Source organism: Gracilinanus agilis, chromosome 4, assembly GCF_016433145.1.
Source record: "Gracilinanus agilis isolate LMUSP501 chromosome 4, AgileGrace, whole genome shotgun sequence".
Lineage (NCBI taxonomy): Eukaryota > Metazoa > Chordata > Mammalia > Didelphimorphia > Didelphidae > Gracilinanus > Gracilinanus agilis.
The window spans coordinates 240,600,135-240,613,730 of NC_058133.1; the positions used below are offsets into that span (position 1 = coordinate 240,600,135).

Genomic DNA, 13,596 nt, shown 5'->3' on the forward strand with positions numbered 1-13,596 from the left:
TAGTGGGAGATCTAAATATTCCTCTTTCAGATCTAGATAAATCAAACCAAAAAATAAATAAGAAAGAGGTAAGAGAGATGAATGAAGTCCTAGAAAAATTAGATTTAATTGATATGTGGAGAAAAATAAATAGGGACAAAAAGGAATACACCTTCTTTTCAGCTGCACATGGCACATTCACAAAGATTGACCATGTTATAGGGCACAGAATCATTGCAAACAAATGCAAAAGAACAGAAATAATAAATGTAACCTTCTCAGATCATAATGCAATAAAAATAATAATTAGTAAGGGCACCTGGACAGGCAAATCAAAAACTAATTGGAAATTAAATAATATGATTCTCCAAAACCAATTTGTCAAAGAAGGAATCATAGAAACAATCAACAATTTCATTGAAGAGAATGACAATTATGAGACATCCTGCCAAACTCTGTGGGATGTGGCCAAGGCACTACTCAGGAGGAAATTTATATCCTTAAGTGCATATGTTAACAAATTAAGGAGGGCAGAGATTAATGAATTGGGCATGCAACTCAAAAAATTAGAAAGCGAGCAAATTAAAAATCCCCAGATGAAAACTAAATTAGAAATACTAAAAACCAAGTGAAAAATTAATAAAATCAAAAGTAAAAGAACTATTGAATTAATAAATAAGACTAGAAGCTGGTACTTTGAAAAAAACAGATAAAATAGACAAACTACTGGTCAATCTAATAAAAAAAAAGGAAAGAAGAAAACCAAATTGATAGTATCAAAGATGAAAAGGGAGACCTCACCTCTAATGAAGGGGAAATTAAGGCAATCATTAAAAACTATTCTGCCCAATTATATAGCAATAAATATAACAATTTAGAAGATATGGACGAATATTTACAAAAATATAAACTGCCTAGATTAACAGCAGAAGAAATAGAATACCTAAATAATCCCATATCAGAAAAAGAAATTGAACAAGACATCAAAGAACTCGTGAATTCTATCAGACATTCAAAGAGCAACTAATCCCAATACTATACAAATTATTTGATAAGATAAGCAAAGAAGGAGTCCTACCAAATTCCTTCTATGACACAAATATGGTACTGATTCCAAAGCCAGGTAGATGAAAAACAGAGAAAGAAAACTACAGACCAATCTCCCTAATGAACATAGATGCAAAAATCTTAAATAGAATACTAGCAAAGAGACTCCAGCAAGTAATTAAGAAGATCATCCACCATGATCAGGTGGGATTTATAACAGGAATGCAAGGATGGTTCAACATTAGGAAAACCATCCACATAATTGACCATATCAACAGTCTAACAAACAAAAATCACATGATTATCTCAATAGATGATGAAAAAGCCTTTGACAAAATACAGCATCCATTCCTATTGAAAACACTGAAAAGTATAGGAATAGAAGGACCTTTCCTAAAAATAATAAACAATATATACCTAAAACCACCAACAAACATCATATGCAATGGGGATAAATTAGAAGCCTTCCCAATAAGATCAGGCATAAAACAAGGATGCCCATTATCACCTCTATTATTTAACATTGTACTAGAAACACTAGCAGTAGCAATGAGAAGAAAAAGAAATTGAAGGTATCAAAATAGGCAATGAGGAGACTAAGCTATCACTCTTTGCAGATGATATGATGGTCTACTTAAAAAATCCTAGAGAATCAACTAAGAAGCTTGTAGAAATAATCAACAACTTTAGCAAAGTTGCAGGATACAAAATAAATGCACATAAATCATCAGCATTTCTATACATTTCCAGCACACTAGAGCAGCAAGAAGTAGAAAGAGAAACACCATTTAAAATCACCCTAGACAATATAAAATACTTAGGAATCTATCTCCCAAAACAAACACAGCATTTATATGAAAACAACTACAAAACACTTTCCAAACAAATAAAACTGGATCTAAACAATTGGAAAGCCATTGATTGCTCGTAGGTAGGACGAGCTAACATAATAAAAATGACAATTCTACCCAAATTAATTTACCTATTTAGCGCCATACCTATCAAGCTACCAAAAAACTTCTTTACTGAATTAGAAAAAACTATAACAAATTTCATTTGGAATAACAAAAGATCAAGAATATCAAGGGAAATAATGAAAAAAAATGTGAAGGAAGGGGGCCTAGCAGTACCAGATATTAAACTATACTATAAAGCAGCAGTCATCAAAACAATATGGTACTAGCTAAGAGACACAAGGGAGGATCAGTGGAATAGACTTGGGATAAGTGATGCCAGCAAGACAGTATATGATAACCCCAAAGAGCCCAACTTTTGGGACATGAATCCACTATTTGACAAAAACTGCTGGGAAATTTGGAAAACAATATGGGAGACATTAGGTCTAGATCAACATCTCACACCCTACACCAAGATAAATTCAGAATGGGTGAAGGACTTGAATATAAAAAGGAAAACTATAAATAAGTTAAGTGAACACAGAATAGTTTACTTGTCAGATCTGTGGGAAAGGAAAGACTTTAAAACCAAGCAAGAGTTAGAGAAAATTACAAAATGTAAATTAAATGGTTTTGATTATATTAAACTAAAAAGTTTTTGTACAAACAAAAACAATGTAGTCAAAATCAGAAGGGAAACAAAAAATTGGGAAAAAATCTTTATAATGAAAAACTCTGACAGGGGTCTAATTACTCAAATATACAAGGAGTTAAAGCAATTGTATAAAATATCAAGCCATTCCCCAATTGACAAATGGGCAAGAGACATGAATAGGCAATTTTCAGGTAAAGAAATTAAAAGTATCAATAAGCACATGAGAAAGTGTTCTAAATCTCTAATAATTAGAGAAATGCTAACAACTCTGAAGTATCACCTCACACCTAGCAGATTGGCTAAAATGAAAGAAAGGGAGAGTAATGAATGCTGGAGGGGATGTGGCAAAATTGGGACATTGATGCATTGCTGGTGGAGTTGTGAACTGATCCAACCATTCTGGCTGGCAATTTGGAATCATGGTCAAAGGGCTATAAAAGACTGCCTGCCCTTTGATCCAGCCATACCATTGTTGGGTTTGTACCCCAAAGAGATCATAGATAAACCAACTTGTACGAAAATATTTATAGCTGGGCTTTTTGTGGTGGCAAAGAACTGGAAAAGGAGGGTATGTCCTTCAATTGGGGAATGGCTGAACAAACTGTGGTATATGAGGGTGATGGAATACTATTGTGCTAAAAGGAATAATAAACTGGAGGAGTTCCAGCGAACTGGAGAGACCTCCAGGAACAGATGCAGAGCGAAAGGAGCAGAGCCAGAAGAACATTGTACACAGAGACTGATATACTATGGTAAAATTGAATGTAATGGACCTCTGTACCAGCAGCAATACAGTGACCCAGGACAATTCAGTGGGATTTATGGTAAAGAACGCTGCCCACATTCAGAGGAAGGACTGCAGGAGAGGAAACATATAAGAAAAACAACTGCTTGAACGCATGGGTTGGGGTGGACATGATTGAGGGTGTGGACTCAAAACTACCACACCAATGCAACTACCAACAATTTGGAAATAGGTCTTGATCAAGGACATATGACAAAACTAGTGGAAATGTGCATCGGTCATGGCTGGGGGGATTGTGGGGGGTGAAGGGGAAAGGAGGAGCATGAATCATGTAACCATGTTAAAAATGAATATTAATAAATGTTTAAAAAAATAAAATAAAATAAAATAAAGATTAAAAAAAATCTGATACTAGCTAAATGTAGATCAGTAAAACAGAACAGAAATACAAAAAACAACAGAAAAAAGATTATAGTAACCCTGTGTTTTTTTTTAAAAGTAAAGATCTAAGTTTTGGGAATACTTATTCACTATTTTATAAAAATTGTTGAGAAAACTAGAAAGCAGTCTGGCAGAAATTAGGTATAGATCAATAGCAATTATAAAGACAAACTACATTAAAAGACATAAGAACTATGAACAATCACAATTCCAAAGAACCAATGAGACATGCCACTCATCTCTTGACAGCAGAGTGATGGTACATGATGAAACATATATTTTTTGGATGTGGCCAGTGGAAGCATTTGTTTTGCTGGAGTTTTTTTTTCTTTTTTTAGAAGAAATGAAATAAGAAAGGGAGGGAAAGAGTTAAGAAAGGAGGAAAGGAAGAAGGAATTAAGAAAGAAGAAAGAAAAGGAAGAAGGGAAGAAGGAAGTGAGAATGTCAAGAGAGAAAGGAAGTAAAAAGAAGTAAAAGAAAAAAGAAGGAAAGAGAATCATTGGACTGTAAAAATCAAGATCAAAATAAGCCTAGAAATTATATTTCAAGAAATCAAAAATCATGGAATACAATATCAAAAATGCCTAAACAGATTTATAACTAGAAATAACTTACCAGACAGAACAAGCTGATTATAATGCTACAGGATTTAAAATCCTTTTAATGAAGAAAGGACTCATAAGCATTTCTCAAATATCAAGCTGAAGTACGAACTTTGAAGTACAAACACTAGAGTCGAGAAATTTAGAAAGGTAAATCTGAGTATTTGGATAGAGCTGCATGATGACAATGTGTTGACATTTTAATGGAGGAGAACAAACAGAACATTACTCTTTTCAAAGGTTATTGGGAAAGCGAAATAACAAAAGAGAAACACAAGGTAAAAATGATTCTATTCTAAAGGATACAAAGAGAGAAGGATGAAAAGAATATACTACAGTAGGAAGGCAAAAAGGGGCAGAATTCATTAGGGTTTTTTTTTTCCTCACCACATTTGAGGTATGTGAGAATATATACAAACATAGAAGAAGAGATAGTAAGAGAAGGTATTAGATAAGCCTTATCTGAAATGGCAAAGATGAGCTGAAAACACACAAACATATGAGTTTGGGGTAGTTCTGTGATGACTATAAGCATATGGAAATATGGAGGAACAAGGGAATATGTATTAGATAAACCTCACTCATCTGAAATGGACAAAGAAGAGTTAAAAATACATGTGCACAGAGTCTGGCATAGATCTGTGATTACTGTAAACTTTATGTTGTTTGATATTTTAAGGATAATGACAGGACTCCAGTATGGAGTATAAGTGGACCTAATTTCCAAAAAGTATACTTTTTCATAGTTCAGATGAGTGAGGTTTATCTTTAAGGACGGGGTGATGTGTGCATTTTTGTAGGCAGCAAGGGAAATAGCTAACAGATAACTAAATATGAGATAAAGAGAGGGAAAAGATCATAAGGGCAAGTTTTCAGAAGTGATGGAATCAAAACAAGTAGGAAATCTTGAAAAGAAAGGACACCTAGAGAAAAAGAGAAAAAAATAAGGGATTCCCATTTTATAGACTGTAATCTGACAGAGCTGGGGGAACTAAGGAGCATGGAAGGGAAATAGGAATAGAGACTCTGAAAGTTTGGATGCTTCTACCAATTAAGATTAAACATAATTAAAACTATTGAGTGCTCCCACAGTAGCCATAGCTAAGTGCTTAATAAGCTTTTTATTTTAATCTTTGTATTCCAAATACCCAGAACAGTGCCTAAAACAAAACAAAATGATTAAAGTAAATCAAGTTTAAATTCTCAAAAACTGGTTCAATGAGAAGCAAACCAGCACTCACCTGAGATCCAGGTGCAAGAAGTGAAGCTGCCTCATCATTCTCTCTGGTAGGACTTCCTTCAGAAATAGTAGGAAGATGGGAAACTGGCAAACCTATGTCAGGAGATAAGATCTATTAAGACATTGGATTTGTTCCATGCTATCCCTTTATTAGGGCTAATCTCAACCACACAAAACTATAGCACCTTGTAGCTGGGCATTCTAAAATCAATTGGGAAAATAAATCTGATGCCTTTTTCTCCACCCACAACCCTATAGACTTAATTCATATCCCTCCTCTAAAAAATAAAAATTTCCTTTAAAGTACATTAAATAATGACTTATCCTCTCCACCATTATACCTTTTCCCTGGTAAAAATGAAGCAAAATGAATTTGCCAAACTCAAGCCAGATCAGCCAAGTGACAAAATTTTGTGAGTCTCCAAACTAAAGTGGATGATCCAGGCCTACCTTTTTATAATAATGCTCCTTAACCCCAACAGGATACTGAGAATAACTCCTTCCCTGATCACTTCCTAGTCATCTCTTACAATCAACTAGGTTCATTTTCAACTCATTGCAGAACTGGTCCTTTTGTCTAAAAGAGTGATGGGCAAACTTTTTAAAGAGGGGGCCAAAGGAAAGGAAATGCTCATCTGTCAGTCTGTTTCTAAGGCAACTCTTTCAAAGTTTCATTGTATTGTATCCTACTCATTGTATTTGTCAGATTAGGAATAATGTCCTACGGCCAGATAGAACATTTCAAGGGGGCCTGCATCTGGCCCGCAGGCCATAGTTTGCCCATCACTTGTCTAAACCCTCCAAACTCCCCCACAAAACCCACAAGGAAAGCTCTCTCTCAAAATAAAACAACTACTCCTCACCAAACTCCAGTGAGTTATCAGACTCCTCTTTGATGCTGTAGTTCAGCTGCTCCTCCAGTGCCAAGTGTGAATTCTGTATGCCTTCTTCCTGAAGCATGACCTTAGTATGAGGCTCCACTGAGATATCTGGTAATTCCATTTCTTCTGAAACTGCTTCCTGTCCAAGCACTTGGACTTTGATCTATGAATCACACAAGCCCAACCCCCATAATTAGATGTGAGATGAGGTGACTCTGGAGTGGGGGTGAGGGAGTGTATTTTAATTCAGAAAACAACCAGACTCCTCTTCTTGAAATACCTTGGCTCTATCTGAAAATGTGCTCAAAATTGCTAATAATTAGAAAAATAAAAATAAAAATTCCATGGTGTCATCTTTGGCAAAGATAGTAACATGTAAAAATTCAACGTTAATAAGGTTGTGGGGAAACAAAGGAATCAGATTAAACTTACTAAACTTAAGTTCTTGGAATGATAATCATATAAATAGGTGGGAAACTAATATGCATAGTATTTAGACTTTCAAAAAAACTTTTAACAAGGTTCCTCAGCAAAGAAATCTTTTAGAAATCAAATCATCATGAATAGTGTTATTCATTATTTTGCGATAAGAAGGACTGACTAACTGCTGATAGAACCATGAACTAGTCCAACTATTTTGGAAAATAATCTGGAATTAAGAAAAACTTTAAGTTGTTCAGTCCCTTTGACCCAATGATCCTTCTATTCAATTTACTCCTTATTCATACAAAAATATCATAGAATTCCTTTGTGTAATTTAACAAAAAATCAAAAACCATGTGTCTAACAAATAAGGGACAGCTGAACAAATTGTAGTACATAACTATAACAGAATATTGTTGTACTATAATAATGAATGGGAGGATTTATAGGAATTAATGGAGAAAAGGGAGCAGCTAGATTGTATAGTGGAAAGAGTACCCAGTTTAGAGTCTGGAAGACTTATCCAGCTGAGTTCAAATCTGGTCTCAAACACTTACTAGCTCTGTGATGCTGGCCAAGTCACTTAACCCTGTTTGCCTCAGTTTCCTCATCTATAAAATGAGCTGGAAAAGGAAACAGCAAATCTCTCTAGTTTTGCTACCAAGAAAACCCTAAATAGGGATATGAAGAATCAGGCACAACTGAAAAACAACTGAATAATAACAACAAAATAGAGAAAGAAGAAAACATAACTGGCAAAACAATTTACAGGATGACCACAAAAATCCAACCCTCATCTATTTCTCAAGCCTTAGTAATCTTCGATTGCCTTTTGGACATTTCAAACTGAATGTCTTATAGACATCTCAAACTCAACATGTACAAAACAGAATACATTCTCCTGACTACTCCAAATTCAGAACTTTCCTCTTTCCTTGGAAGTGACCACCACCTTTCCTAATCACCTTACCTCCTCACTAATCCCAAATATCAACTGGTTACCAAACATTTCCAGTTCTACCTCTAAATCACCTGTCCTATACCCTCTGTCTTTCCACTCATGTAGCCACCTCCCTTCTTCAGGTTCCCATCACCTTTCATCTGGACTATTGTAATAGCCTCCTAAAAAGTCTTTTTGCCTCAAGATTGTCCCAACTTTTAATCATTCTCTACATTCCATTTACTCAGTAAATGCCAAATGTTTTTTATTATCTTTAGGATAAAATATTTAAAACTTATCAATACCTCGCTCCTTCCTACATTCTACATTTCTCCACATGCTCTCCTACATGTTGCCCCTTGAATATGACACTTTTACCTCCTATCTCCATGCCTTTGTACAGGCTATCACCCATACCTGAAATGTTCTCCCTGTTTACCTCCACCTTTTAAAATCCTTGGCTTCTTTCAATACTCAGTCCAATAAAATCTTAATAAATGCTTGTTTATTGATTGATGGGTACTAACATTAAAATAAAAGACTAGTTCTTTCCTATTTTTTAAAAAAACTGAACTACTCAAAAGTAAACTGTAACTAAAAAGAATTCTTTCCTTACGAATGTCTTTGGCTTAAATTATCATAAAAATTGCTCAACTTTAGTAATATTATTTCCATAACTATATCTACTTCAAAAAGCAAACTCATTTTTTAAATAACATTATTTTGAAGAGTCAAATTATTATAATGCTTTTAAACATAAATAACATTATGATGTAATTGTTTATAGAATCTGAATCTAAAATAAAATCGTGGAAGAGTTTAATTTTACTTTAACAGTTGTCCAAAAGGAAGCAAAGAAAGTTGTATATCTTTTTCTCTGGCCATTCTGGAGTTTTTGTGAAATAGAAATGTGAATTATGATATTTTCTCAGTTCTAAATAGTAGAACCAAAACTCTAATTTTTGAAACTTTAAATGTTTAGTAAATACATCTGTAGTGCCTAAGAAATAGACTAAAAAAAATGGCTTATATCCAAAGAGAACTAAGATTTTTCCTCCCCATTCCCTTCAAAAAGGTCATTACAAGGAAAAAAATACTTTCTTTTATAATCCCAGGACAGACAGCCAGTCCCAGGCAGCCCCAGAGCACTTCAGACCAACATTACAGACAATGATTCATCTAAAAGGAGCTACTGGTTCCCAATGATAGGTCCAAAGAGTGTCTACTTAGTTTTTTTAGTAAATAAACTATAAAGGAATACTGATGACAATATGAAGAACTTAAAGAAACACAGGAAGATTTCTAGGAAATGACAAAGAAAGAAGTAAAATAATCAGCAAAATAATTTACAGAAAGACCACAAAAATTCAACCTCAGTCTCTCTCTTAAGCCCTTTTTAAATTTAGTTTATTTAGAAACACATTTTAGAGAATAGAGTTCTCTCTTGAAAACCACAATCCTACCACAATTTAAGTAGAAGTGCTTTATAATTAAAACCAAACAGATTAGAATTTCTTCTACTTACCCACTGCCACAATTTCCCAGGATCTTTCTGTAGGCCTTCTACCAATGTCACTGCTTCTTCTCCACTCTCTGGACACTGTTTCCGCACCCAGGTTTGGATTTCCCCAGGTAAGATGCTTAAGAACTGTTCCAGCATAAGCATTTCCAAGATCTGCTCCTTTGAGTGAATCTCTGGCCTAAGCCAGCCAAAGCATAGCTTTCTAAGTTGTCTCATAGTCTCATGGGGCCCAGACATCAACTGGTAGTGAAATTGCCTGAAGTGCTGTCGAGCTGTCTCAGGGTTGTCCTCTCTCAGGTCAAAATCCTGTCCAGAAAAAGAATCCCCTTCTAGCTTCATCAGTGGAGATGTCGGCATTATATGGCTTAAAAGTCTACTACTTCACCTTGGGAATAGAAGAGGACTTCTGAGATTTTGGGCTTCCTCTGAACAATATTAGAACTTCTCAAAAGCAAGTCTGAAGGGGAAAAAAAAGGAACCAAAAAACTGTCAAGAACTGATAAATATGAAGTAGAACAGGCAATTCTATTGCCCTACCCAGGAAATCTCTGTGTGGAATAAGTTAATTTACAGATTTCTGAAAAAATTCAAGGTTCTTTTTAGAGAAAACAATTCAAACTAGTCATCATCAAGAGGTATATGCCATCATCAAAAGTACAGTCCCAGATTTTGTCGGCAAAAGTCTGAAATAAAAAACAGAAACTGAAAAGAGTAAACATAAACATAAACAGTTAAGGTTAGCCAATTATAGAAGCAATGAACCTAGGTTGAGCCTCAAATACAATTAAGAAACTGAAATTGTCATCAAAATCTAATCAAGGAACGAAGGATACCCATCAAAACTTCTCCGGAAAGATATCAATTAAAAATTGAGTCACTCATATCATAAAGTATATCACTTTAAGTTCTATGAGGTGCTTTGCTCATTACATTTCCTACAAAGCATTTCTTTTCTAATACTGTAAGGTAAATAATGCAAATATTATTATTTTTTATTTTAAAGGTGAATAAATTAAGTAACCTGCTCTTGGTGGTAAAAGCTAGTGCAAGTATAACTTACACATTGTGAGGTTAGGGGCATGGTGCCCCCACAATTTAGAAAATCCACATAAAATTTTTTGGCCCAACCTTTATACCCAAGAAGTCTGAATTTTTTCTTTTTCTTTTATGGGGTGTTTTGAGTAAAATTTGGGTTAAATATTTGGTCACAGGCTATATGTAGATTGATGTTAACATTTCTAGCCTTGTGTGTCATCTACTGGCTTTCATATTCTTTTCACAAACTAACTTTTTACTTACTTTAAAAATGAAAATATGTATATTTATGATAAACTATTGATATTATACAATCTTATATGTGTATTTTATGCATTTCTGGGTTTCTAAATTTTTCTGTGTGTCTACTGTCTTCACATTTTGTCTGCAGCTTCTGTAATTCCTACGCTGAGATTACACTGTTGAAACTATGATTGGGGAAGTCATGATGTAAAAGGGAGGTAGTATTAAGGTATTAAGGTGTCTGAGGCAGGATTTGTATTCAGGGCCCCTAGCTCCAGGTTTAGGAGTCTGACCACTCTTCTTTTTCCCAATCAACTTTATTCAGTTCCAGTTTGATCAATACATATTGCTTTAGCTAAGTTAAAAAATTCTTATTTTTTAACCTGTAAGCAGATATTAGGCTAAGAGTTACAAGTTTGCTTGTTTTACCACATCAATGTCCTAGCTAGAAGACTTCCACTCATGTAACCTTATGAGTACATCAGCATAGGCAAGACCTCAGGATTTTTACCTTTTGAAATTTTCCCCTTACCCAACTTGAAAGACAAGCATTTCATTCCCCATCTTATGACCTTGGTAAGTGATGGGTGCACATCCTGCCTATCCTGTCAGCACAGATGATCTTTATCTTGCAACTCATGGAAAGTCCTCTAGTTATTTTAGAAGTCCACTGGTCTTTTGTCATTTCCCTCTATTGCCCAACTTTGGGATTGGATTCCACCCACTCAATGACTGTCCAACTTCTGTCCATTGCCAGGGCTTGATTTGCCCATGTGTTGCCTCAGGACCACCAATGTGACCTTGTAACCACCAATGAAATTTTGTATCTTGTTCCATACCATCTGAATCATCTATGAAATAAAGTTATAAAAAGCTGTACTGGGGAGCAAGGGGCAACTCAGATGGCAAGGAAGATCTGAGATCCCATTCATCAAAAGGGAGGCCAGGTCGCATTAATAAATGGTTATTGGTTCAAAGTTCTGCCTCAGTGGTTTTTACAGCAAATTGAACCAATTTTTTCATGACAATTTTATCCATTATACAAAAATTTAACTAATTTATAGAATGCCAGGAGCAACTAGGTACCTCAATAGATAGAGAGCTGGGCCTGGAGAGTGGAGGTCTTAGGTTCAAATATGGCCTCAGAAACTTCCTAGCAGTGTGACCCTGGGTAAGGCACTTGATCCCCAGTGCCTAACCATTACCACTCTTCTTCCTTGGAACCAATATTTACTATGAATTCTAAAAGAGAAGGTAAGAGTTTGGTTGTTTGTTTTTTTTTTTAAGAAAATTTTTATTTAAAAGGAGTCCATAATCTACTCAACTATAGAGGAAGCAGCTGCCTCTTGTGAAATAGTAGATAAAGCACTGGGCCTGCAATAAGGCCTGAGTTCAATTATAGCTATTTATATCATATATATCACAGATCATTTACTAGCTTTGTGACTTAACTTCTGTTTGCCTCAATTTCCTCAACTGTAAAAGAGTTAAACAGTACTTATTTCCCAAGGCTGTTGTAAGGATAAAATGAAATATTATTTGTAAAGCCTTTAGGCATATTGCATGGTACATAGGTACTGCTGTCATAAAGGAAAGAAAGTAGTTTATATGAGGTCTAAGAAAATGTAGAGCCTAATACAGCTCTCAAGACTGTCCAAGGGGAGAGTGTGCTATGATTCTAGGTAACATACTTATTTGTTGGACAGAAATATTTCTTGAGTGGTGAAATACAATTCATTATATGATAATGAAAATATTCCCATAAAATATCAAATTGCTTTTTCCTTAATTCAATATTTAAAAGGAATTCTGCTGACTCTAATTTTGTCTTCTAAAGCTACTTATCTATTATATAGACCTACCTTTTACCAATACTAGTTTTAATGTTAATTCTTCAAATAGCCTATTTCAAGCATAAAAAAAAAAAAAAAGTCCAGCCTTGAAGGGGCTTATAAATTAATGGTGTTCTTGGGTATTTTCTTTCATTTTAAATAAATGCATTGAAATGCTTTGGCTAAAACAATTTGCTTCATAGCAAAACAAACAAAAAACTCACATTATAACCACCTAATGTTGCACCTTGATTTAAAGATTTGAACATTCTAATTACTACTTCCCTCAATGGATGGCTTTCTCTCTTTCTCTTTCTCTCTCTCTCTCTCTCTCTCTCTCTCTCTCTCTCTCTCTCTCTCTCCCTCTCTCTCTCTCTCCCTCTTTCTCTCTCTCTTTCTCTCTCTCTTTCTCTCTCTCTCTCTTCCCATCCTAGTGAATCTGAAACCTTGGTTGTCACTGTATAAATCCCATTCGCAATCCTCTAGTGCCTGTACCCTTATTCTCATTTCTCTCAACTATACCTCTGAATGTCCCTGCCAAATCTATCTGCCCTTTCCAAAGGTCACCCTGGAACGCCTTCTTCATAGTTAACAAACTTGCTTTTTATCATAAATCTTTCCAATTTTCATGTAATGTGACCAACATAAAAGTAGACTCAGGAAAGAGATTCTGAGGAAAATACATATAAGTGGTAAATTGTATAATCAGGAATGTGGAATGGGGAGAGACCTAAAGGAATTGGCATTGCTCTGGAAGTAAAGGACAATGGAAAAGGAGCAAGTTTTACAAGGCAATGGCACAAATTGTTCAGAAGGAAAAGCCTAGAATGGAAGTTCTGATTGCATAAGGAACACAGAGAATGAAAGAAAGCAGCTAGATAGCTCAGTGGACTGAAAGTCAGGCCTAGAGACAGGAGGTCCTGGATTCAAATTAGGCCTCAGCCACTTTTAAAATATGTGATGTGATCCTGGGCAAGTCACTTAACTTCCCATTGCCTAACCCTTATCTCTCTTCTGCCCTGGAACCATATTGTATTGATTCTACAATGTAAGATAAGGGTTTAAAAAAATTATCAGGGTCCAGAATAAAAGAATGAAACTTTAAAGTAGACAAA

General features: G+C 35.0%; 1 protein-coding gene across 1 annotated transcript in view; it reads right to left on the reverse strand.

Moving 5' to 3' along the window:
• ZNF18 (zinc finger protein 18) overlaps window positions 1–9,728 on the reverse strand; it is a 76,395-nt gene extending 66,667 nt beyond the window's left edge. Inside the window, exons 1-3 of the mRNA XM_044672990.1 lie at window positions 9,375–9,728; window positions 6,469–6,649; window positions 5,607–5,698 (exon numbers count right to left, since the gene is read on the reverse strand). Of these exons, the coding sequence (XP_044528925.1) occupies window positions 5,607–5,698; window positions 6,469–6,649; window positions 9,375–9,728 (627 nt within the window). The remainder of the gene's footprint in view (window positions 1–5,606; window positions 5,699–6,468; window positions 6,650–9,374) is intronic.
• Between the last annotated feature and the right edge of the window lie 3,868 nt (window positions 9,729–13,596).